The sequence below is a fragment of the Saccopteryx bilineata genome, chromosome 4, assembly GCF_036850765.1.
Source record: "Saccopteryx bilineata isolate mSacBil1 chromosome 4, mSacBil1_pri_phased_curated, whole genome shotgun sequence".
In the NCBI taxonomy this organism is placed as follows: Eukaryota; Metazoa; Chordata; class Mammalia; order Chiroptera; family Emballonuridae; genus Saccopteryx; species Saccopteryx bilineata.
The window spans coordinates 61221576-61246472 of record NC_089493.1 but is presented as its reverse complement, the minus strand read 5'-3'; the positions used below and the strand labels follow the sequence as shown (position 1 = coordinate 61246472).

At 38.7% G+C, this 24897-nt stretch overlaps 1 protein-coding gene across 1 annotated transcript in view; it reads left to right on the top strand.

The window, feature by feature from the left end:
• The window catches only part of MINDY2 (MINDY lysine 48 deubiquitinase 2), a 78365-nt gene that overhangs the window by 14971 nt on the left and 38497 nt on the right, over positions 1-24897 (top strand). The window contains exons 2-4 of the mRNA XM_066276044.1: positions 5037-5094; positions 14332-14396; positions 21677-21835. Of these exons, the coding sequence (XP_066132141.1) occupies positions 5037-5094; positions 14332-14396; positions 21677-21835 (282 nt within the window). The remainder of the gene's footprint in view (positions 1-5036; positions 5095-14331; positions 14397-21676; positions 21836-24897) is intronic.

Sequence of the window (24897 nt, the reverse complement as noted above, 5' to 3'; positions counted from 1 at the left end):
TTTATTACAGTGATTAAAAGCCTTTAAGCAAACTCTTGGCCAATACAGCAAGAATCCATAAAAGAGTAGTGTCCTTAACATGTTCACCAAGTCCAAGTTGGCCCCATCACCATGCCAAATTCCTGAAAAATACAACCCAACCACAGTTCAGTCTGTTAGGAGCTGTCACAGGGAGCAGGAGTCCAGGAAAAGTCCACATCCAGGAAAAGTCCGCATGGCACTGGAATTGTTGTCACCATTCTATACTTTGCAGCTCATGTCCAATTCCCATTGACCGCTGCTTCTAGCTGGTAATGATTCAGGTAGACTGGAAAAGCCATTTGCAGCATGCGTGGATATGGAGCTTCTGTTCTCCTCTGCCTGGAGAGATGAGACCAGGTTGCTTTTCCCTGGAGCTCTGCGACTGTGGCATGGTAAAGAGAACCTTGGGATACACTAAGCTGGGTGGCAAAGGTAGATTCATAATGGAAGTTGGCAAAAGGGGGAAAGAGAGCTCTAAATTAGGAGTAGGTCCCAGCCTGAAATATGAGTGGGGCATTGAGGTAGGAGGGATAAAGGAAACACTATATATTAAGCAAAGCAGCAGAAAATAGGACTATCAACACCCACAACAGAGATCTTTGAGGGAAGAATAAAAAATATAACTATTCAGGCAAAATATAGTAAAGTGGCCCTTGTGCAAATGAGATCAGTTTACCTGCTTCTTGGAAGAAATACCCTAGGCTCGTCCACAGTGTCGTAGATGGGGCCGACAGCCCTGGGCATTTTCAGCCTTCAGTGGCTAACCCCATCATTCTGGGCAAGGTTAGGTCATAGGTGGCTGGAGCAGGGCTGGAAGAGACTGAACTGTCCCTTAGAGGAGCGAGGGGGAAGCCTACCTTCCAGTGTCCCTATTTCCTCACAGCAGAGGCATGTAAGCCTGGCAGGCTTTAGCTCAATGACTTTCCTTTCCACTATTGAACACTTCATTCTTTAAATGACTAAGAATTACAGAATAATTGAATGAAATTAATGAGGTGTGTCTTTTGTTTGTTTGTTTTTGTATTTTTCCGAAGTGAGAAGCAGGGTGGGGGAGGCAGACAGACTCCTGCATGCACCCGACCGGGATCCACCCAGCATTTTCACCAGGGGGCGATGCTCAGCCTCTCTAGGGCTTTGCTCCACTGCAGTCAGAGCCATTCTAGTGCCTGAGGTGGAGGCCATGGAGCCCTCCTCAGCGCCTGGGCCACTTTGCTCCAAAAGAGAAAGATAGAGAGAAAGGAGAGGGGGAAAGGTGGAGAAGCAGAGGGCGCTTCTCCTGGGTGCCCTGGCCGGGAATCGAATCTGGGACTTCCACATGTCAGGCCGACGCTCAACTGCTGAGGCAACCGGCCAGGGCCGAGGAGGTGTATCTTTTTTTGAGATTTATCTTATAGTTGAATATTTGGAGTTGGAGTAGCTACTTCCTTTTGTTAAATATTCTTGCTGTGGTTATTATTAATTTGCTTAGGAAATCTAGTTAATACCATAAAGTCTTATTTATAGGCTAGGACACAATTTATTATTCTAAAGAATAAAAGCTTCATTTTACTTGGACTCATTAATTTGAAACTGTGTTAATATGTACTGAGAGGCTCTGCTCATGTTTTAGGAGGACTATTTCAACTGCTTAGGAGAGTACCTTTCAAGTATTCATATATACATTAAAGTACTGTCATTTACTTATAAATGTTATAGGTTATTAATGAAACAGGACCACCTGAGAACCTAGGTCATACTTTATTCATTTTTTTAATTGTAAAACTTAAAGTTTCAGACAAAATGCCACAATTGTTAATTCTGTATTCTTAGCTAGCTATCCCATAACCTGTTTCTCTTTAATAAATCTGAAAAGACAAAGGGCTGAAAGTCTTAGGATCATTAATAAAACTTTGGCACTGGCTTTTAACATGATGGTTGTAGAGGAAAATAAAAAGAGAAGCAAACTTTCAGGAATATCATTTTGTGGTTTAAAAAATTAAGACCTTTTGATGGTTCCAGAGTATTAGTGAGAGGCTGGCATTCTTCTTCACAATTATATTATTTTTGTTTCTAGTTTTAATGAACATCTAGGATATTTTATTGGCTTAGATTCAGGAAATGAATATACCACTGAGTATACTTGTGAATAAGTCAGTTTAAATATTTGTATATTTGTTGTCCCACTTCTAAAATCATTATAGAGGTTGTCATTTCCTATTTCAAATATTTGAAGTAGCACATGGTAGGCAGTTATAACTTGGAAATTTCAAGGCTAACCCATGAAATTATGTTTGCAGATATTTGTCTGTAGAATATATTTCCTAAATACATATACCTGTTAGTGCTTTTCTTATCTTAACAATTTTATAGTAGTATTACTACATTAACCAAAGCAGAAGATAAGCTTTGGTTATGGAATTTTCTGGTGAATATAGTTCTGTAGTGAATTTGTCTGGAATAGATATTATTTTATTTAAGAAACATTGCTAGGTGTAATGGTCTTTCAGGTTGGTCTGACAGTTGTTCAGAATATAAATATACACAGTGAATATAAACTACTGGTTTAAATATCAGATCTTCAAAAGCAATGCTGAAGCACCTTGATAAACTAATATATAATAGCAATTAACATCATCTAAAGCAGGGATTAATAAACTTTTCTTGTAAAGGTCCCGATAGTAAATATTTTAGGCTTTATGGTCTCCATTGCCAAGATTCAACTCTGCTACTGCAGTGCAAAAGCAGCCAGACAGTACATAAGTTGTGTTTTGATAAAACCTTATTTAGGTAAAACAGGCAGGGACCATAATTTGCCAATGAGTTTCAACTTAAAAATATACCGTATATGGGAACTCTGTAATTTCTGCTCAATTTTTCTGTAAACCAAAAACTTTTTAAAGAAGGTTATTATAGCCTGACCAGTGGTGGCACCGTGGATAAAGCGTCAACCTGGGGCAATGAGGTCCCAGGTTCAAACCCCTCTGGAGGTTCCTCTGGCTTGAGCACAGGCTCACCAGCCTGAGTGCAGGGTTGCTGGTTTTAGTATGGGATCATCAGCATGATCCCAGTGGCTTAAAGTCCAAGGTCGCTGACTTGGGCAAGAGATCACTGGCTCAGTTTGAGGGTCACCCACCACATATGAGAAGCAGTCAATGACCAACTAAGGTGACACAACTACGAGTTGGTGCTTCTCATTTCTTCCCTTCCTCCCTCCCTCTCCCTCCCTCCCTCCCTCTCTCTCTCTCTCTCTCTCTCTCTCTCTCTCTCTCTCTCCCTGTCTCAAAAAAAAGAAAAAGTCTATTATAATAATTAAAAAAACAAACCCAAAAACCAGAAGCCTGAATAGGTAGTGGCACAGTGGATAGAGTGTTGGCCTGGGACACTGAGAACCCAGGTTCAAAACCTCGAGGTCACTGGCTTGAGAGCGGGATCATAGACATGACCCTATGGTCGCTGGCTTGAAGCCCAAGGTCGCTGGCTTGAGCCAAAGTTCGTTGGCTTGAGCAAGGGGGTGACTGACTCAGCTAGAACCCCCTGGTCAAGGCACGTACGGGAAAGCAATCAGTGAATAACTAAGGTGCCACAACTATGAGTTGATGCTTCCCATATCTCTCTCTTTCTGTCTGTCCCCCTCCTCGCTAAAAATCAAACAAAAAAACAAACAAACCAGAAAATGGAAATAATTAGAATCAGTAATGATCAAAACCTCCATAGAATCCCTTGGTTTTCACTGAGTGATAAATTCCTTGGATGACTAAATCATAAGCATCAATTATCATATATGTTCTGAGAAGGTCACTCACTGTTCATGTGTTATGGGAATCTTTTATAGGACCTACTTTATTCATTGATTAAAACAAACAGGAAAAAAATTGTGGCACACTATTACCACATCTGGTAACATAAATATGAAAAGGACCTTTTTCAACACTTGGGGGAATTATTGGAGAAATTGCTGATTTATATTATTTCCTTGGTTGAATAGAAAATAATTCCTCAACAATTTTAAGCTATGCTGTTATCATTAAACTGTTAATTACTTTGTTTGAGTGTACATCCTGTAGTATTTATTTTTCTCCTACAAACATACCACAGAGTATGCTTTTGAATAAGTCAGTTAAAATATTTACAATCATTAGCTGTAATAGCTGTGTAACTCATGACATTTCATTTGAAAAATTGCTTAGACTGAGGTGTTGTAGCTGAATTAGTTTTAGAAATTTAAATATGTACCTACTTTTAACATTTTTATTGTGCAATATAGTAAGAAAAGTACATAAAACAGATGTCCAGTTTAACAAGTTATTTTAAAGCAAACGTCAGCGAACTACCATGCAGGTCAAGAAATAGAGCATTACCAGCACCCCAGAAAAGTCTTATATGCTCCTTTCCAACTATCACTTTTCCTAGCCCTAGGGCTAACCATACTCCTGATTTTTTTAGTATCCATTTCCTTACCTTTATTACTATAGTTTATTACCAGTTATGCAGCTCTAAACAATATAGCTTAATTTTGCCTGTTTTTAAGCTTTACAAGTGGAATCAGTCTGAATTCCTCAGTGTATAATTAATACTTTAATATTGTATTCATATTGGCTGTTCAACAATAAAAAATGGTCAGGATAGATCGAAGTAATGGGGATATTGATCTGTGTTTAAGCCTGTCTTCAGGAAAACTGCTTGATGGGTTACCTGTGACAACATGTTCAGTGCCTCTTCCTGCCCTATTTCCTGTCATGCAGGACACTCTTGTGGGTACCTAATGACAATCATGGTGAATGGTGAAAGGCAGAGCACTAGGCTTTGAAAACAGATTTCTCAATGGCTCAATGGTAGCTTATATCGTTCTGTAAGTTTTATTGTAATTAGATTGTTGTATTTTTTAAAGATTTATTATAAATGTTTTAATAATGTGAATGTTAATGTATACAGACAGTAGATACATATATACACATACATACTGGTATTTCTGACAAAAGAAACATTTTAATTACCAAAAACATTTAATGTTATAGAAAAAATACTTTGTTTTTCAGGTGAAACTCCCACCGATGATGGAAATCATAACTGCTGAACAGCTGATGGAATATTTAGGTTAGTGTTGAAAAGTGGAGATTTTTATATCGCTTTCAAAATAAAACAAAGATTTCAAAGCTAATACATTATCAAATCTCACCTTCTTGAAATGCTATTATTTAGTCTATTTTAAAATTATAATTTTTAACCTCTTAATTTAAAATTTTTATCAATATGTTACTGTTCTTGGATGTCAAAGCCTTCTTTCTAACCAGGATTAAGATTCTGTGATATAAATAAGGAGACTGAGCAACATCTGAAAACAAGATATATATTAATTCCAATAAATTGCAGAATGAGATGTGGCACAGAAGCTCTGACATTGCATGTAGAAAGTGTTTTTTAAAATGCTGATTGGGGCCCTGGCCAGTTGGCTCAGCGGTAGAGCGTCGGCCTGGCGTGCGGGGGACCCGGGTTCGATTCCCGGCCAGGGCACATAGGAGAAGTGCCCATTTGCTTCTCCACCCCTCCCTCCTTCCTCTCTGTCTCTCTCTTCCCCTCCCGCAGCCAAGGCTCCATTGGAGCAAAGATGGCCCGGGCACTGGGGATGGCTCCTTGGCCTCTGCCCCAGGCGCTAGAGTGGCTCTGGTCTCGGCAGAGCGACGCCCCGGATGGGCAGAGCGTCGCCACTGGTGGGCACGTGCCGGGTGGATCCCGGTCGGGCGCATGCGAGAGTTTGTCTGACTGTCTCTCCCCATTTCCAGCTTCAGAAAAAAAAACAAAAATAAATAAATAAATAAATAAATAAATAAAATAAAATGCTGATTGGACTTGAATTAAAGACCCAGGAGGTGATTTAGAGCAGTGCTACCCAAGGTATGATTCATGGGCCCATGCCAGGATGCCGTGAGGTAGGGGCTTATACCAGGATGTAAAACATTTACATTAGTAAGCACACTGTTTGGTTCATCTAAAACTTTCTCATAGAAAAATTTTCTTGATGAAGAAGCAGTGTATTGAATTGCATTCTTATGCAAACTTATTATTTCAAAAGAGACCATCAATACACAGTTTGTAGACCAGTGTATTAAGTAGGACTTGTTTACAGAGCAGGTATTTGTATAGCACACTGAAATCTTTTACAACTTAGCAAACAAAAGTTTACATTTATATTAGCAAAAAGGAAATCTTAATTCATAATCTCACAATTTTTTTAGTAATTAAATTTTGGTTTTTTTAATTGTCAGCTGCTTACTTTGTTTGCCATTTTAGACAACTAGCTAACTGATTTTCTGTGAGATATAGGCTTAGTAAAGTGAGATTGCAGCTTTTGAAAAATCCTTTCCTTTATTTAATTAATATTATTTAATTCCATTTATTGGCTAGGGAACCTCATAGATATGGGTAGAGTACTTGAACACCTAGATATCTAGAAGTAGAATTTCTACTTATACCTATTTTAGTCTAGCTTAGTGATGCTTATACTTTGTGACTTCTAAATTATATTTCATGAGAAGGCTAAAATATGTTTGGTGTTTTGGGGTTTTTTTGTATTTTTCTGAAGTGAGAAGCAGGGAGGCAGAGAGACAGACTCCCACATGCGCCTGGCTGGGATCTACCTGGCATGCCCACCAGAGGGCAATGCTCTGCCCATCTGGGGTGTTGCTCCATTGCAACTGGAGCCATTCTAGTGCCTGAGGCGGAGGCCATGGTGCCATCCTCAGCACCCGGGCCAACTTTGCTCCAATGGAGCCTTGGCTGAGGGAGGGGAAGAAAGAGACAGAGAGAGAGAGAAAGGAGAGGAGGAAGGGTAGAGAAGTAGATGGGTGCTTCACCTATGTGCCCTGGCCAGGAATCAAACCCAGGACCTCCACGTGCCAGGCCAACGTTCTACCGCTAAGCCAACCAGCCAGGGCCCTTTTTGGTGCTTTTGAGGAACAACTAGTTATGACTGCCAAGGAGTGTTTGAGGGTGAAGTAGTAGGAAGTGATATTAGAGAAATAATAGATTGCATAGGGCTCTCTGTAGGCCATTATGGCAACTTTGACTTTTGCTGGGAGTAAGCTGGGAAGTCATTAGAGAATTTTGAACAGAGAACTGACATGATCTGACTTTGAATTAATGAGAATTCTCTGGCTATGATGTTGAAAATAGAACTTAACGGCAGAGGCAAAGAGGTTAGGAAGCTATTACAACTTGCAAAAGATGGTTGTGGCTTCATACAGGGTAGTAGAAGTGGAGATTGTAAAATGTGGTCAGATTCTGGATATATAACTGACAAAATCTGCTGATTAGTTGAATATAGAGTGAGTATGAGATCAAGGGTCACCCCATGGTTTTGGCTTGAACAACTGGAAGGATGGAGTTAACATCTACTGAAACAGGAAAGAATGGAAGAAAATGTTTAGGGAGGCATATCAGGATTTTGGATTTGAGGTGTTTATTGATATATAAGTGGAGATATCAATAAAGCAGTTATATATAAAAATATGGAATTCAGAAGAAAGATCTAAATCAGCACTGTACGATGGAACTTTCCAGAATGATAAAAATATTCTATATCTGTCTCTCCAGTTTGGTAGCCACTAGCCATGTGGCTCTTGAGCTTTTAAAATTTCACTGTGACTGCCTGACCAGGCGGTGGTGCAGTGGATAGAGCGTTGGACTGGGATACGGAGGACCCAGGTTCGAGACCCCAAGGTCACCAGCTTGAGCGCAGGCTCATCTGGTTTGAGCAAAGCTCACCAGCTTGGACCCAAGGTCACTGGCTCAGGCAAGGGGTTAGTTACTCCGTTTGCTGAAGGTCTGTGGTCAAGGCACATATGAGAAAGCAATCAGTGAACAACTAAGGTGTGGCAGCGAAAAACTGATGATTGATGCTTCTCATCTCTCTCCATTCTTGTCTGTCTGTCCCTGTCTATCCTTCTCTCTGACTCTCCTTCTGTCCCTGTAAAAAAAAAAAAAAAATTCACTGTGACTGAGTAGCTGAATATTAAATTTAATTTTAATTCATTAAAATTGATATTGCCAGCCTGACCAGGCAGTGGCTCAGTGAATAGAGTGTCAGACTGGGATGTGGAAGACCCAGGTTCAAAGCCCTGAGGTTGCCGGCTTGAGCGTGGGCTCATCTGGTTTGAGCAAAGCTCACCAGCTTGAACCCGGGGTCACTGGCTTGAGCAAGGGATCACTCGGTCTGCTGTAGCCCCCTGGTTAAGGCACATATGAGAAAGCAATCAATGAACAACTAAGGTGCCACAATGAAGAATTGATGCTTCTCATCTTTCTCCCTTCCTGTCTTGTCTGTCCCTATCTGTCCCTTTCTCTGTCTCTCTCTGTCTCTGTCACAAAAATAAAATAATAAAAAAATAAAAATTGATATTGCCATATGTTGATACTGGCTAATGTATTAGGCAGTACAGATCTAGCTTGTAAATTATACATTTAGAAAACATTTGTTATCTTTGAATATATGTATCCTGATTTGTTGATGTCACCCCATTAAAAAAAATAAAATTATAAAATAAACATAAAAAAAAAATAAAAAGAAAACATATAAAGTGAGTTAGACTAAGTTGGATCATGAAGAGGGTAAATGTAGATAGAGAAGTGAAGAGATCAGTGGACTGGGTCTTGATATGCCATGATTAGAAATTGGGGAGGCCCTGGCTGGTTTGCTTAGTGGCTAGAACATCCACTCAGTGAGTGGACAACCTGAGTTCAATCCCCAGTCAGGACACACATGAGAAGTGACCGTCTGCTTCCCCCCCCCTTCTTTCTCTCTTCCCCTCTTGAAGCCAGTGGCTCGATTGGTGTGAGCATCCACCCTGGGTGCTAAGGATAGTTCTGTTGGTCCCAGTGTCAGCCTCCAGTGCTGAGGAAGATAGCTTAGTTGATTCGATCATGAGCCCCAGACAGGGGTTGCTGGTGGATCCCAGTTGGGGTGCATGCAGGAGTCTGTCTCTCTATCTCCCCTCCTCTCACTTGAAAAAAGAAAAAAAGTTAGGGAAGAAGGAACAGGTGTGCTCAGCCAGGTAGACGAAGAACAGAAGACTGATTTCCTAGAATCCAAATGAAGAATTTCAAACAGAGTGAGATATTAGCTGAATCAAATGCTGCCAATAGTTCAGGCAGGAAGAAGACGTAAAAATTGACCATTAATTGGGACATAAGGAGGCCATTGGTAACCTTGACAGGTGCATGGGATGAACACCAGCCTCGAGTGGGCACGAGAGAAGATTGGAAATCCTCATACATAGCCAGGAGGAATGGAGCAGAGCTCATTTTGTCTCAGAATGGTATGCAGACAAAGGCAAGGAGAGGGTGCTAATAGCAGGGAGAAGGTTTGGTATATCAAATTCGTTGAAATGTTAGCTAGCAAAGCCTGAAGGAGGCAGGACATAGGGTAGAAAATTTTAATAGAGAAAAAGAAAAATCGGTGAAGAAATATAGATCTGGGTTAGCGAAAGAAGTTTGGAAGTTTTGGGTGAAGGGACTTAGGTACGAGGAGCAGCATGAAAGTAATATCCTAATTGGAGATGGGAGAGAAGTGAGCAAGAGTGATTCTGTGAAAAAAGAGATTCTGAAGAGTTTGCCTCGCCAGAAATAAACTTTATTCAGAGCCAATCGCACCAGGACAAATTGTTTAATTTTCTAAATTATTTGAATTTTCTGTCGGGATTACTTCAGTTCTCTGAAGAAACTAGAGATGCTTTTGAGTTAATAAGCAAACACTGGTAGAAAGATTATAAGAGAAACTATTAACTGCTTTCCTAGCATCTTGCTAAGGAAGGAGTGAATTTTATTTTATTTTACTTTATTATATATTTTTAAATGTTTATTTTATTGATTTTAGAGAGAAAAGAAGGAAGAGAGAGAGAGACAGGAACATCGATCTGTTCCTGTGTGTGCCCTAAGGTTTGAACCGGCAATCTTTGAGCTTCGGGGTGTTGCTATAACCAACTGAGCTACCTGGCCGGGAGAGTGAATTTTAATTTGGAAATGTCTGTTACTAGAGTAGTAGAGCAGGGCCATACATAGACAAGGCTTTTGGAGGGCTTTGGAATAAAGAAAGGAACAAGACAAGCTAGGATACCTGGGAAGTTCTAGGAGGTCTAATAAAATAAGGTGGGGAAGAAGTGTAGGTGGAAGGCAGAAAGTGGATAGGAAGATAATGTAAAAGAAAAAGAATAACATAAATTAAAATTTATACTATAACTTGATTCATCTAAAGTAGTTCGTATGATAATTAGACTGAGTATTATTGTAGGGAAATAGTTGTTAGGATGGTGATATCTGATTTTAAAAAAGATTATTTGTTTTATATTTTGAGCATAAATATTATACGGGAAGGTCAATGTTGAAGCATTTTAATTTTGCCCAGAGTTGACCATGTCTCTTCTTTTCCAAATTCCACCTTGGAATAAGCTAACTACTGTCAAACCCTTTCTTCCATTTTTTGACCTAATGAAGCTGTCAGGTTTTTGTTTCTTGGTTTCTGTTTCTCTCGAATATCCCATTAGTAGCAAAACCTTATGGAGTCTTTCTTTGAAATATTTTCTTCTCTCTATATATGGATATTTCACAATATGATTTATTGCAAACTTTGTTTCCTCTCACCTCCAAAGTACCTTACTTACTAGTGTTCTCTTTTGAAACCATCAATTTCATTTTGCACTTGTCTACTTAAAAGCATAAAGATCCCTATGACCTTTCACAAGCAGCCATATTATTTGTGATTTTCTATAATCTGATTGAGTTTATTCATCTAGTCATATTTTTCACCACTCTGCACCATGACTTTATGTATAGACCTTTTATAAGCTGTCCATATGGCATGATGTTTCTTGTGATTTTTCCATTACTCTTTCTCCCTCAAAGAATGCTTTTTCCCTCACTGTCTGGCCCAAGTTCTGCCTATTTTTGTGCATCCAGTTTAAATACTACCCCCTCCAAAATATATTTCTAAGCACTATAGGCTTTATTAACATCTCTTTTCAAATTTATTTGATACTTAATGATTTACTACATTTTAACTACATTGTACCTTATTATTCTTATTTTATTTCCTGTATGTTCTTTGCCCAACCAGATTTTTTTTTTTCTAGCACACGTAAGTAAGAGAGAGAGGGACAGACAGGGACAGACAGACAGGAAGGAAGAGAGATGAGAAGCTTCAATTCTTTGTTGCGGCACCTCGTTATTCATTGATTGCTTTCTCAAATACTTTGACCGGGGGGCTCTTGCCGAGCCAGTGACCCCTTGCTCAAGCCAGCAACCTTGGGTTTCAAGCTACTGACCATAGATTAATACCATAATCCCACGCTCAAGTGAGCGACCCCGTGCTCAAGCTGGTGAGCCTGCGCTCAAGCTGGTGACCTCAGGGTTTCGAACCTGGGTCCTCAGCATCCCAGGCTGAAGCTCTATCCACTGCGCCACCACCTGGTCAGGCTAGATTGTTTTTTAAAAGAACCATTCATTTCCTTTTATAAAATTTTTTTATTATTTATTTATTTTACAGAGGAGAGAGAGAAGTGGGGAAGAACAGGAAGCATCAACTCCCATATGTGCCTTGACCAGGCAAGCCCAGGGTTTTGAACTGGCTACCTCGGCATTCCAGGTGGACACTTTATTCACTGTGCCACCACAGGTCAGGCTGAGAAGCATTCATCTCTCCATCTTATTATTTTAACCTATTACTAAACACATAATAGATTATCAATAAATAGTTATTGATTGAAATAATATTGTTTACCATTTTCAGATAATAAAGGTTAGATAAGCTAGACAAAACATCTTGAGAGAAAATTTATATAGATATCTAAAACAAAGATATTCCCTTAAAAACTCAAACTCTGCCTTTTAAAAATATCTGATTCTTCTGTCAAATGGAATATCAGATACAAATATAGCAGTTATGAGATGGAGGGATGGAAAAAATATATAGCAGTTATGTTCTCAATTATTGGATTATTGTATAGGAGTTACTCAAAATAAAGCATAGTTTTAGGTAAATGCTATATCAAAACATATATATATGTATATCTGGCTCACACACAATGTGTTATATATAGTAAGGATTCATAAGTATTTGTTAAATAGACTTGCTTACATATCTCTGAAAAGCAATTAATTTAGTGCTTTTGGAATTCTTGTACTTATATGGAATAAAATATTTACTAGTTAGATTTTGTTATCTTAAAGTTCTAATTAAAAGTACAAATAATGGCCGGACCTGTGGTGATGCAGTGGATAAAACGTTGACCGGGAATGCTGAAATAGCCAGTTTAAAACCCTGGGCTTGCCTGGTCAAGGTACTTACAATTGATTGATGTTTCCTGCTCCTCCTTGCCCCCACTTTTCTCTCTCTTTCTTTCTCTCCTTTCTTCTCTCTAAAATCAATAAATATAATCTTTTTAAAAATGTATTAAATAATAATATTTGTAGGAGTTCTTTTTAGCAGAGTTAAAAAGCTTAAGAGAATACTTCATGTAATCTTTAGAAGTTATTTTTCTTTAGAAAATAGCCTGACCAGGTGGTGGCACAGTGGATAGAGCGCCGGACTGAGATGTGGAGGACCTAGGTTTGAGTCCCCAAGGTCTCCAGCTTGAGCGCAGGCTCATCTGGTTTGAGCAAAGCTCACCAGCTTGGACCCAAGGTCGCTGGCTCGAGCAAGGGGTTATTTGGTGTGCTGAAGGCCCATCCATGGTCAAGGCACATATGAGAAAGCAATCAATGAACAACTAAGGTGTCGCAACAAAAAACTGGTAATTGATGCTTCTCATCTCTTTCAGTTCCTGTCTGTCTGTCCCTTTCTATCCCGCTCTCTGATTCTCTCTCTGTCTCTGTAAAAAAAATAAAATTAAAATAAATTAGAAAATAAAGGTTGTATTGTAAACAATTTCATCAACTTGTTAGTGATTTGGAAGTCTGGGTGAGAAGTTGCTTTCATATAATCAAATTAAATTTTAGGTAAATTAAAGACTTAAATATTTGCTTGACCAGGCGGTGGCACAGTGGATAGAGCATCAGACTGGGACATAGAGGATCCAGGTTTGAAACCTTGAGGTCGCTGGCTTGAGAGCAAGCTCATCCATCTTCAGCGCTGGCTCACCAGCTTGAGCCCAAAGGTTGCTGGCGTGAAGCGCAAGGTCACTGGCTTGAGCCCAAGGTCACTGGCTTGAGCAAGAGGTCACTTGCTCTGCTATAGCCCCCCAGTCAAGCACATATGAGAAAGCAATCATTGAACAACTAAGGTGCCACAACAAAGAGTTGATGCTTCTCATCTTTCTTCCTGTCTGTCTGTCCCTATCTGTTCCTCTCTGACTCTCTCTTTGTCTCTATCAAAACATTTAAAAACAAACAAGGCCCTGGCCGGTTGGCTCAGCGGTAGAGCATCGGCCTGGCGTGCGGGGGACCCGGGTTCGATTCCCGGCCAGGGCACATAGGAGAAGCGCCCATTTGCTTCTCCAATCCCCCCCCCTCCTTCCTCTCTGTCTCTCTCTTCCCCTCCCGCAGCCAAGGCTCCATTGGAGCAAAGATGGCCCGGGCGCTGGGGTTGGCTCCTTGGCCTCTGCCCCAGGCACTAGAGTGGCTCTGGTCTCGGCAGAGCGACGCCCCAGAGGGGCAGAGCATCGCCCCCTGGTGGGCAGAGTGTCGCCCCTGGTGGGCGTGCCAGGTGGATCCCGGTCGGGCGCATACGGGAGTCTGTCTGACTGTCTCTCCCCGTTTCCAGCTTGGGAAAAAAAAAAAAGAAAAAAAACATAAAAAAAATAATAAAATAAAAACAAACAAAATTACATGAAGAAGGCATTGCAGGTACTAAAATAGAGCTACATATATTTAAAAGGTGCCACATGTACTAAAAGTTATACATAAATTTAAAAGGTGGTATCAAATAAAAATACATATATAAAAGATCAATTTTTTAAATGCAAAAATAAATTGTTTACTTCTCAGAATGGCAAACATTTAGTAGAAGACTGATAACACTCATTCTTGGAAAGGTAATAGGGTAATAGTTACATTGTTAATAACAGTAAAACTTGGTATAACCTTTCAGAGCTTTATTGTAGTGAGATGGAAAGAAGCTCAAATATATTGTAAAATGAAAGAAAAAGAAAACTCAAAAGCATTCTAGTATGTACACTGAAAAAATAATGTGAAATCAGTAAACAGTTAATTTCAGTTTTATCTGAACAGAATTGGGAGTTTAATTTCATATGTCACCTATTGCTATAATTTAGAATTAAAATCTATTATCTTTGCAATCAGAAAAAAGTAAATTTTTAAAAAGCAACTTAACTATTTCTTTTACAGGAGATTACATGCTTGATGCAAAGCCAAAAGAAATTTCAGAAATTCAACGTTTAAACTATGAGCAGGTAATAGAAACAATTTTTAATATATTAAAGTATGTAATTCTTAATTTAAGGCTGTAGTCATTGCTATTAGTGACCAGTCTCTGTTTTATGTGAATATCTGTATCAAATGAAACATAAATATTTTTCTATAGGCTATGTAGAATGATAACCTGGTATTTTCTTTGCAAAATTGACTTTCAAGGGATTTTGTCCTTGATTCATCTTTCCTCATTTTATTTATTTATATCTTATATATTATTAAATTATATGTTGGAGAAAGTTGAGCAGATGTCTAGGATGTATCATTAGGACAGTTAGGACCCTGCTATTTTATACTTTCCGTGTATCCACATTTTTTAGCATGTTCTTTGGCGTTTCTGTTCTGTAATAAAGAAGGGGTCACTAGGTTCAGAATTATTGGAACTGGAAGAAAGCAAGCAGAGCTTCCTCTTCTTCAGTATTCTTTTTTGTTTGGCAGAAGAAGGCAAGAAGGAATCAATTTCTTACAGTGAAAGGAAGGGAAGTATCAGCCAGGGAAGAAATAGACATCATTGGAATCTTTGTATTTATTTTCAGATTTTTTAAGGTACTTTCACAAAAAGGAAGCAGAACTCATTTCAGTATCACAGAATTTCTTGAATATGGATGTTCAGATAATCTAGTTCTAAAAGAATAAAATACCCAACATGTTGCATTGCATCATTGTGTAAGGCAGGAAATCGGTAGCTAACGCCAAATATGCTGTCATTTAAGTCCTGTTGAAACTTAGAGCTTAAAGCAATGATTTCTATATACTATTTGCAATAGAAACCTCTTTTGAAATTTAATCTTATACTAACTTCCAAAATATAAAACCAGTAAATGATATTTTATAAGTATAAATTGATATGGTTCAATTTATATTATTTATCAAATTTATGTCATTTCATACTGAAATCAGTGAGGCTAATTTGATTAATACAGAAACTCAGTATTAGGAATTATGGATGATAGCTGTAGTTTCTATTTCCTTTCAAGCTCAACTTTCATTTTACTTCTTTTGCACAGTCTTGGAGGAAATCTTGATTGATGAATGTTTGCAAATGATACCAGCATTTTGTTTCAAGTACATCTAGCAGTCTCAGGATACACTTCCATTTGGTGATGGACTCTTAGAAAATGACTGGAAGTAAAAGTTTTGTTTCAAAGTTAAAACAAACAGTATCTGGCCCTGGTCAGTTGGTTCAGTGGTAGAGCATCAGCCCAGCATGTTGATGTCTTAGGTTCAATTTCTGGTCAGGGCACACAGGAGAAGCAGCCATCTGCTTCCCTAACCCTCCCCACTCCTTTCTCCACCCCTCCTCTCCCACAGCCATGGCTCAATTGGCTCATGGGAGTTGGCCTCAGGTGCTGAGGATGGCGCCATGGCCTCTGCCTTAGGTGCTAAAAAATGGGCAGAGCATCACCCCCTAGTGGGCTTACCGATGGATCCTGGTCAGGGTGCATGCAGGAGTTTTTCTCTCTGCCTCCCCTCTTCTCACAAACAAACAAACAGTAAATAAATAAAACAATATCTAAAACTGTTTGCATTTCTTATAAACATGTCAGACAAAAAATACTTTGTATTTAAAATAAGCTCTAAAAGTATTTATAAGGTATATTGGTTATATTATCGTTAGGTTTGAAAGTAATATATACCAAGTTGATATGCTGAGTGTAAGCTGATGTTTAATGTTCCATAGTTATGATGTAATAGTGCTCTCTTTTTTTTTGAATAATTTTATGTGAGCCTAAATTTTAGGAAAGCCCATGCAGAGCTGTAATCTTCCTAATTAAAGACTCTTTATGGCCCTGGCTGGTTTGCTCAGTGGTAGAGTGTTGGCCTGGCATGTTGATGTCCCGGGTTCCATTCTTGGTCAAAGCACACAGGAGAAGTGACCATCAGCTTCTCCACTCCTCTCCCTCCCCTTCTCTCTCTCTCTTCTCCCACAGCCATGGCTCGATTGGTTGAGCACATTAGCTCCAGGCACTGAGGATGGCTCCAAAGAGCCTCTGTCTCCGGTGCTAAAAATAGCTCAGCTGCAACGGCCCCAGGTGGGCAGAGCATGGCCCAACACAGGGTTGCTGGGTGGATTCTGGTTGGGGTACATGTGAGAGTCTGTCTATCTCTCCTCCTCTCACTTGGAAAAGAAGTGAAAAAGTCCTGATGCAATAACTCGGTTGGTTTGAGCATTGTCCGGAAGTACAGAGGTTGCCAGTTTGATCCCCGGTCCGGGCACATAAAGGAAGAGCTTGATGTTCCTCTTTCTCTCTCTCTCTCCCTCTCTTCCCCTTCCTCTCTCACTAAAATCAATAAAATAAAATAAAAAATTAAGAAAAAAAACCCTCTTTACCAGAAGTTGTAATGTAAACAGAGCGTATTTTCTCTAGTTTTGCTTAATGATAGGTACCCTGACAACACAAGAAAACATTGTCTTTATGTGTATGTTTATGCAAGTTTTTAAATGACTACAAATATATTTATAAATATATATTTAAATATAATATATTTTATTAAGAAACAGTTTAACCACTGGATTAAAGGAAACTGTAGTAATTTTCTTGTGATATAAACAACCATTCCTAGTATTTTATAATATTTTCATAACTTAGATCAGGGTCCCCAAACTTTTTACACAGGGGGCCAGTTCACTGTCCCTCAGACCGTTGGAGGGCCAGACTATAAAAAAACTATGAACAAATCCCTATGCACACTGCACATATCTTATTTTAAAGTAAAAAAACAAAATGGGAACAAATACAATATTTAAAATCAAAAACAAGAAAATTTAAATCAATAAACTGACCAGTATTTCAATGGGAACTATGCTCCTCTCACTGACCACCAGTGAAAGAGGTGTCCCTTCCAGAAGTGCAGTGGGGGCCGGATAAATGGCCTCAGGGGGCTGCATGTGGCCCGCGGGCCATAGTTTGGGGACCCCTGATAGGAAAAAGAAGACAAAATACCCTTTTATACTCATAAATTTGTTTCTTTTTTATTACTTTATTAATTTTTATGGAGATGATCAAATAGTATCAATTTATTTATTTTAATACTATAATCTAATAAATATAATTTATGAAAAAATGTAGAAGATATATAAAGTTGCAAACACAAGCCCAGGAGCTGTTTGAAATTATATAATACTTACCCTAAAGGACATTAGGTGACTGGCAAACTTGAATTTAACAATCATGGAAGAAAAAATCAGTAGTAGTAGAAATATAACCCTACAATTGTGCACCGTTGTTACTATTTTCTTAGATTCATTATTGCTATAGTTTTAAGCAAAGTTTTTAAATTTTATTTACTTATTTATTGAGAGAGAGAGAGAGACAGAGACAGGAAGGGAGGGTGAGAAGCATCAACTCGTAGTTGCTTTTACTTTAGTTGTACATTGAGCTTCTTATTTGTGCCTTGACGGGGGCCGTGTCAGTGTCCATTTGCTCAAGCCAGCAAACTTGGGTGCAAGCTGTAGAGTTTTGGGATCATGTGGGATGATCTCGCCACCGCTCAAGCCAGACACCCTGTGCTGATGAGGCTCAGAGCCAGCAATCTTGGGGTTTCATACTGGCAACCTCAGTATTCTGGGTCGATGCTTTATCCTCTGTGCCACCACCAGTCAGTTTTTAGGCAGAAGGAAAAAGGTGAGCAATTGTATTTTGTTTTTAGTTTTAGTGGTGTGTGTATGTGTGTGTGTGTGTGTGTGTGTGTGTGTTTGTGTTTGACAGAGACAGAGAGAGAATCAGAGGGACAGATAAAGACAGACAGACAGGAGAGAGATGAGAAGCATCAATTCTTTGTTGCGGCTCCTTTGTTGTTCATTGATTGTTTTCTCATATGTGCCTTGACCAGGGGGCTACAGCAGAGCGAGTGACCCCTTGCTCAAGCCAGCAACCTTGGGTTCAAGCCAGCGACCTTGGGCTTCAAGCCAGCAAACTTTGGGCTCAAAGCCAATGACCATGGGGTCATGTCCATGATCCCACACTCATGCCAGTAACCCCACACTCAAGCTGGTGATCCCTCACTCAAGCCGGATGAGCCCACACTCAAACTGGCAACTGTAGGGTTTCAAACCAGCATCTCAGTTCGATGCTCTATCTACTGTGCCACCGCCTGGTCAGGCATAAGGAATTGTTTTTAAGGGTTCAACTTTTGATAAGATTGAGAAAATACAGTTGACTCTTGAGCACTGTGGGGCTTAGTGGTACCAATGTGCAGCACAGTAAAAAATTTCCATATAACTTTTTTTTTTTTTTTGGTGAGAAGAGAGGAGATAGTGAGGCAGATTCCCACATGCACCCTGACCGGGATCCACCCAGCAACCCTATCTGGGGCCAATGCTCAAGTACCAAGCTATTTTTAGTGCCTGAGACTGATGCTCGGAACAACCAAGCTATCCTCAGCACCCGAGGCCACACTTGAACCAGTTGAGCCACTAGCTGCAGAAGGGGGAGAGGAAAGGGGGAAGAAACAGATTGTCACTTCTTCTGACTGGGAATCAAACCCAAGATGTCCATATGCTGGGCTGATGCTCTATCCACTCACTGGCCAGGGCTGCATATAACTTTTGACTCTCTCAAAACTTAACTACTAATAGCCTACTGTTGACCTTACCATTAACATAGATAGTCAATTATCACGTATTGTATCTTATATGTATTAATACTGTAGTCTTAAAAATTAAGCTAGAGAAAAGAAAATATTAAGAAAATCATAAGGAAACTAATATAATATTGAATATTAACTATAATTTAAAAATAATAAAATAACCTGGCCTGTGGTAGCACAGTGGATAAAGCGTTTGAATGCTGAGGTCGCCAATTCAAAACCGTGAACTCATTTGGTCAAGGCACATACAACAAGCAAGCAATGAATGAAATGAAGCAACTATAAGTTGATACTTCCTGCTACTCCACCCCTCTTCTCTCTTTGTAAAACCAATAAATAAAATCTGAAAATAATGATAAAATAAAGAAAATCATTTACAGTATTTACTGAAAAAGATCTCTGTATAAGTAGACATGTGTAATTTGTGTTATTCAAGGGTCAATTACACTGCTCACAAAAATTAGAGGATATTTTATTGCTTCATATTCATTTTGAAATATCCTCTAATTATAGGGAGAACATAGTTATTAGAAAGAGGTGAAACTGACAAAAACCAAAGACTATATAATAATGTTATCCTGTTATAAATTTCTCATTTATAAATTTAAATATTTAAGTAATTTCTGTTTTCAGTCTCTCCAGTCCTTTAGAATGGAATTTTATCAGTTATTTTATGAAACAGAACTTTGTTCTTATGACCTAAGTTTGTCTTTTTCAGATTTTAAGAGAGTCCTGAGTTTTTCTTTCTTTTTCTTTTTCTTTATTCATTTTAGAAAGGGTAGGGAGAAAGAGAGAGAGAGAGAGGGAGAGAAAAAGAGAGAGAGAAAGAAGGGGGAAAGAGCAGGAAGCATCAATTCCCATATGTGCCTTGACCAGGCAAGCCAGGGTTTTGAACCGGCAACTTCAGTGTTTCCAGGTTGACACTTTATCCACTGCGCCAGCACAGGTCAGGCTCAATAAGGTTTTATTTAAAATTTTTAAGATTTTATTTATTGATTTTACAGACAGAGGAGAGAGAGGGAGTGAGAAGTATAGTTGCTTCACTTTAGTTGTTCATTGCTTGCTTGTTGCTTGTTATATGTGCCCTGGCCCAGCAAGCCCAGGGTTTCAAGCCAGTGACCTCAGCATTAATTTTATATGTTGGCTTTTATTTGTTCCATCAAATATATCCTCTAAGTATATTTATATCTAGTGAATTAAAATTTAGAAAAACATGTTTTAAAATAGTCTTTATTACAGACTTATATGTAATATTTATTGAGAAAATTGATGTGGATAGAATTAATTTGTTCAAGAAGTCTTTGTGATCCAAACTCTGTCTCTCTCAGACTTCATCTCCCACTACTTTCCAATGAATTAATTTTGTTCAAGCATGTAGCCATTTCAGATTGGCTTCTTCCACTTAGTAATAATACACATTTAAGTTTCTGGCCTTGGTCAGTGGCTCAGAGAACACTGGCCCAGTGTATGGACATCCTGGGTTTGATTTCCAGTCAGGGCACACAGGAGATGCTACTATCTGCTTTTTCTGCCATCCTCTCCCCCATCTCTCTCTCTCTTCCTCTCCTGCAGCCAGTGGCTTGATTGGTTCTAGCCAGGCCCTGAGCACTGAAGATAGCTCCGCTGAAACACATCAGCCTCAGGTGCTAAAAATAGCTCAGTACTCAAGCATCGGGCCATGATGGGGTTGCCGTGTGGATCCTGGTTGGGGCACATACAGGAGTCTACCTCACTATCTCCCCTCCTCTCACCTAAAAAAAAAATTTCTCCATGTCTTTTAGTTTGTTTCTTTTTCTTTATTTTTGTAATTAAAAAAGATAAAATTTACTGTCCTAAATGTATAATTCTGTAGTGTTACTTTGTTCACATTGTTTTGTAACAGATCTCTAGAATATTTTTGTTCTGAGACTGTACCCATGAAACAATTTCCCAGCTCTCTCTACCTCCAGGCCCTGACAACCATCATTCTACTTTCTGTTTCCATGATTTTGATTACTCATAAATATTTCATATAAGTGGAATAATATAGTATTTGTCCTTTTGCAACAGCTTATTTTATTCAGTATAATGTCTTCAAATTTCATCCATGTTGTAGCATGTGATAGAATTTCCTTTTTTTTTAAGGCTGGATAAAATTTCGTTGTCTGTGTATACCATATTTTCATTATTTATGTATCAATAGACATGTGGGCTGTTTCTACCCCTTGGTTATTGTGAATTCTTCTGCAGTGAACATCGGTGTACAAATATCTCTTCAAAATGCTTTCAGTTCTTTTTCATATATACCTAGAAGTGGGGGAGGCCTTCCTCTTTGAGTAGAAATTTTTGTCTTTAGGCTGTCTGGTCTAAAAGCATTCCCTCACCCCTGTCACTCTGTCCATACATATCCTGCTCAACTTGTCTTACCAATATTTGACATTATATTATGTATTTACATATTTGTCTCTAACAATAGAATGTTAGTTGCATGAGATCAGGAACTTTGTCTGTTTTATTCACTACTATATATTTAGACCTCAGATTAGTGCCTGGTACACAGTAGGTTCTTAATAATAAAAATCAAAGGGATGATAAATTGGATAAAATGGAAAATTAGGAGTAAATGTGCTGTGTTTAAATCTCTTTGTTGTTTCATTTTTCTTATCTTTACCCTTTCCTTTTCTGTTTTCAGAATATGAGTGATGCTATGGCAATCTTGCATAAGCTGCAGACAGGCTTGGATGTAAATGTAAAATTCACTGGTGTTCGAGTATTTGAATATACACCAGAATGCATAGTATTTGATCTTCTTGATATTCCTTTGTACCATGGGTGGTTAGTGGACCCTCAGGTAAGTAGAAAAATTTAAATTATATAAACACAAATTTAGTAAAATGCTACTAATTTGGCAATTTAATCTAAATTTATATTTTCTGCCACTTATATTTTTTGTTTTTACCTGGAATGAGCCATATTGAGAGGTTAAGGGAGTTGTCCTCTAGACTACAAAATCTGCCCAAGAACAGGATATCTGAGTGTAACTTGAGGGAGTTAGGGGCCAACTACAAAGTTCAGTCCACATCCTCACCAACACTTATTGTTATCTACCTTTTTGATTATAGTCATCCTAATAGGTAGACAGTCATATCACATTGTATATCTGTTTGCATTTCTCTGATGACTAATAGTGTTGAGCATCTTTTCATATGTTTATTGGCCATTTGTATATTTTCTTTGTAGAAATGTCTGCAGATCCTTTCCCACTTTTAATTGGGCTATTTGTCTTTTTGATATTGAGTTGCAAGAGTGTTTTTTTTTTTTTAATAAGAGGTATAAGTCTCTTATCAGAGATATGATTTACAAATTTCTTTCCCATTCTGGGTTCTGGACTTTGTCTTTTCTTTTTTCTTTCTTTCTTTTTTTTTTGGTATTTTTCTGAAGTTAAAAGCGGGGAGGCAGTCAGACTCCTGCATGCACCTGACTGGGATCCATCCGGCATGCCCACCAGGAGGCAACGCTTTCCCCATTTGAGGTATTGCTTCGTTGCAGCCGGAGCCATTCTAGCACCTGAGGTGGAGGTCATGGAGCCGTTCTCAGCACCCAGGCCAACTTTGCTCCAGTGGAGCCTTGACTGCCAGAGGGGAAGAGAGAGACAGAGAGAAAGGAGAGGGGGAGGGGTGGAGAAGCAGAGGATGCTTCTTCTGTGTGCCTTGGCCAGGAATCAAACCTGGGACTTCCACATGCCAGGCTGATGCTCTACTGCTGAGCCAACCGGCCAGGGCCTCTTTTTACTTTCTTGATGGTATCTTTTAAAGAACAAAAATTTTGTTCTTTACCACTGAGCCAGGGCCTCTTTAGTTCTTTAAGCTTTTGATGTCCTACCTAAAAAGACTTTGCCTAACCCAAAAGTCACAATGATTTATTTCTATATCTTCTAAAAGTTTTACAGTTTTCTTGGATTCAGGAGTATGATGGATCATGAGTTGATTTGTGTATATGGTTTGAGGATTCAATTTTATTCTTTGTACATGGATATCCAGTTGTCCTAGTATCATTTATTGAAAACATTCTTTTGCCCCACTGAATTATCTTGGCACTCAGAGTGATCTTTGTAAAATAAATTCTCTCATTTTTCTCTAGGCCCCCCTTCTTACTTTAAAAGTCCCCGGTGAAACTAAAACAAAATGAAAATTTTTTATTATAATTTTTATGATAATTCTGCATGATCTAGACTTTCCTTTTCTGTCCATATTCACCTCATTTAATTCTACTTTTTTTACTATCTGCAGCAATACTGCCTTTCTGTTCTTCAGACATGTCAAATTCATTCCTATCTCAATTTTTGTACTAGCTGATTGCCCACTGTGGAACATTGTTTTCCTACCCCAACACATTGTTCTCACAGATCTTCACATTTCTAGTTCCTTATTATTCACATCTTAGGTCACATATCACATTGTTTTAAAGATCCTCCTTGACCAACTTATTGAAATTTGTCACCCTCCATTTCCCCAGTCATTTCTTCTCTGACCCTGTTTGATTTTCTTTACTACTTATTTGGAATTATTATTTATTTCTTTAGTTGATTGACTGTCATCTCCCACTAGAATATATGTTTTATGAGGGCTAGCCTCTTATTTTTCATTGTTTAGAAGAGTACCTGGCAAGTAGTAGGTTCTCAGTAAATATTGACTGATGGAATTAACTGCAGGGAAGGAGAGATCACAATAGCAAAGACTTGGTAGTGTTTCTTAATCCCTATCCATTGCTAAAAGGAACTAGTATTCTGGTCAATGAAAGGATGGTTTACTGTAAGCAAGGTACTTGTATCTTTATTGATACTCTTTGAGAATATTACTGAAAAGTCTAAAACTGGTCAACATTTTACACATCCAAGGTAAGCTGTGTTGTATCCTGGCAGATAACAATGCCAGGTAATCTAGATTCTTTTTTTTTTTTTTAATATTTTTTAAAATTATTTATTTATTTATTTATTCATTCATTTTTAGAGAGGAGAGAGAGAGACAGAGAGGGAGAGAGAGGAGAGAAAGACAGAGAGAGAGAAGGGGGGAGGAGCTGGAAGCATCAACTCCCATATGTGCCTTGACCAGGCAAGCCCAGGGTTTCGAACCGGTGACCTCAGCATTTCCAGGTCGACGCTTTATCCACTGCACCAACACAGGTCAGGCAGGTAATCTAGATTCTTAAGAATGAGCTGATGGCCAGAGGAACTTAAGCCTGAATTCTTAAAAATTGTGTTCAGATCATCCCTCTAACTGATGACAGTTTGCTAAAAGAAGACAAATGGTGAACTATAATCCTATTCCCATAAAAATTATCTTTCAGAAATAGACAAAAGGGAATTTACTTTTTAGATAATTAAGGTAGTTTCCTGCCAATAGACCATCATTAATGGAAATTCTAAACAAGGATTTTGAGAAGGAAAGTGATCCCACATAAAGGGAAGAGTGAATGGAGAGAAAAAACATGATAAATATATGAATAAACTTAAGTGTTTACTATATAAGATAATATCTTTGGTGTTTTAGAGCTTATAATTATTCAAGAAGAGGTTATTAACTTCTGCTTTTGATGTGGCAGGGGCAGATGTTATAGTTTCTGTAACTTCTCTATTCAATATATCCCCAACTAGGGCTATTTAAATTTCAATTTATTTAAAAATTTAATTCCTGGCTAACACTAGGCACATTTCAATTGCTCAGAAACCACATATGGCTATTGAATATCTTTTTTTTTTATTTTTATTTTTTCTGAAGCTGGAAACGGGGAGAGACAGACAGACTCCCACATGCGCCCCACCGGGATCCACCCGGCACGCCCACCAGGGGCTACAGTCTGCCCACCAGGGGGCGATGCTCTGCCCCTCCGGGGCGTCGCTCTGTTGCGACCAGA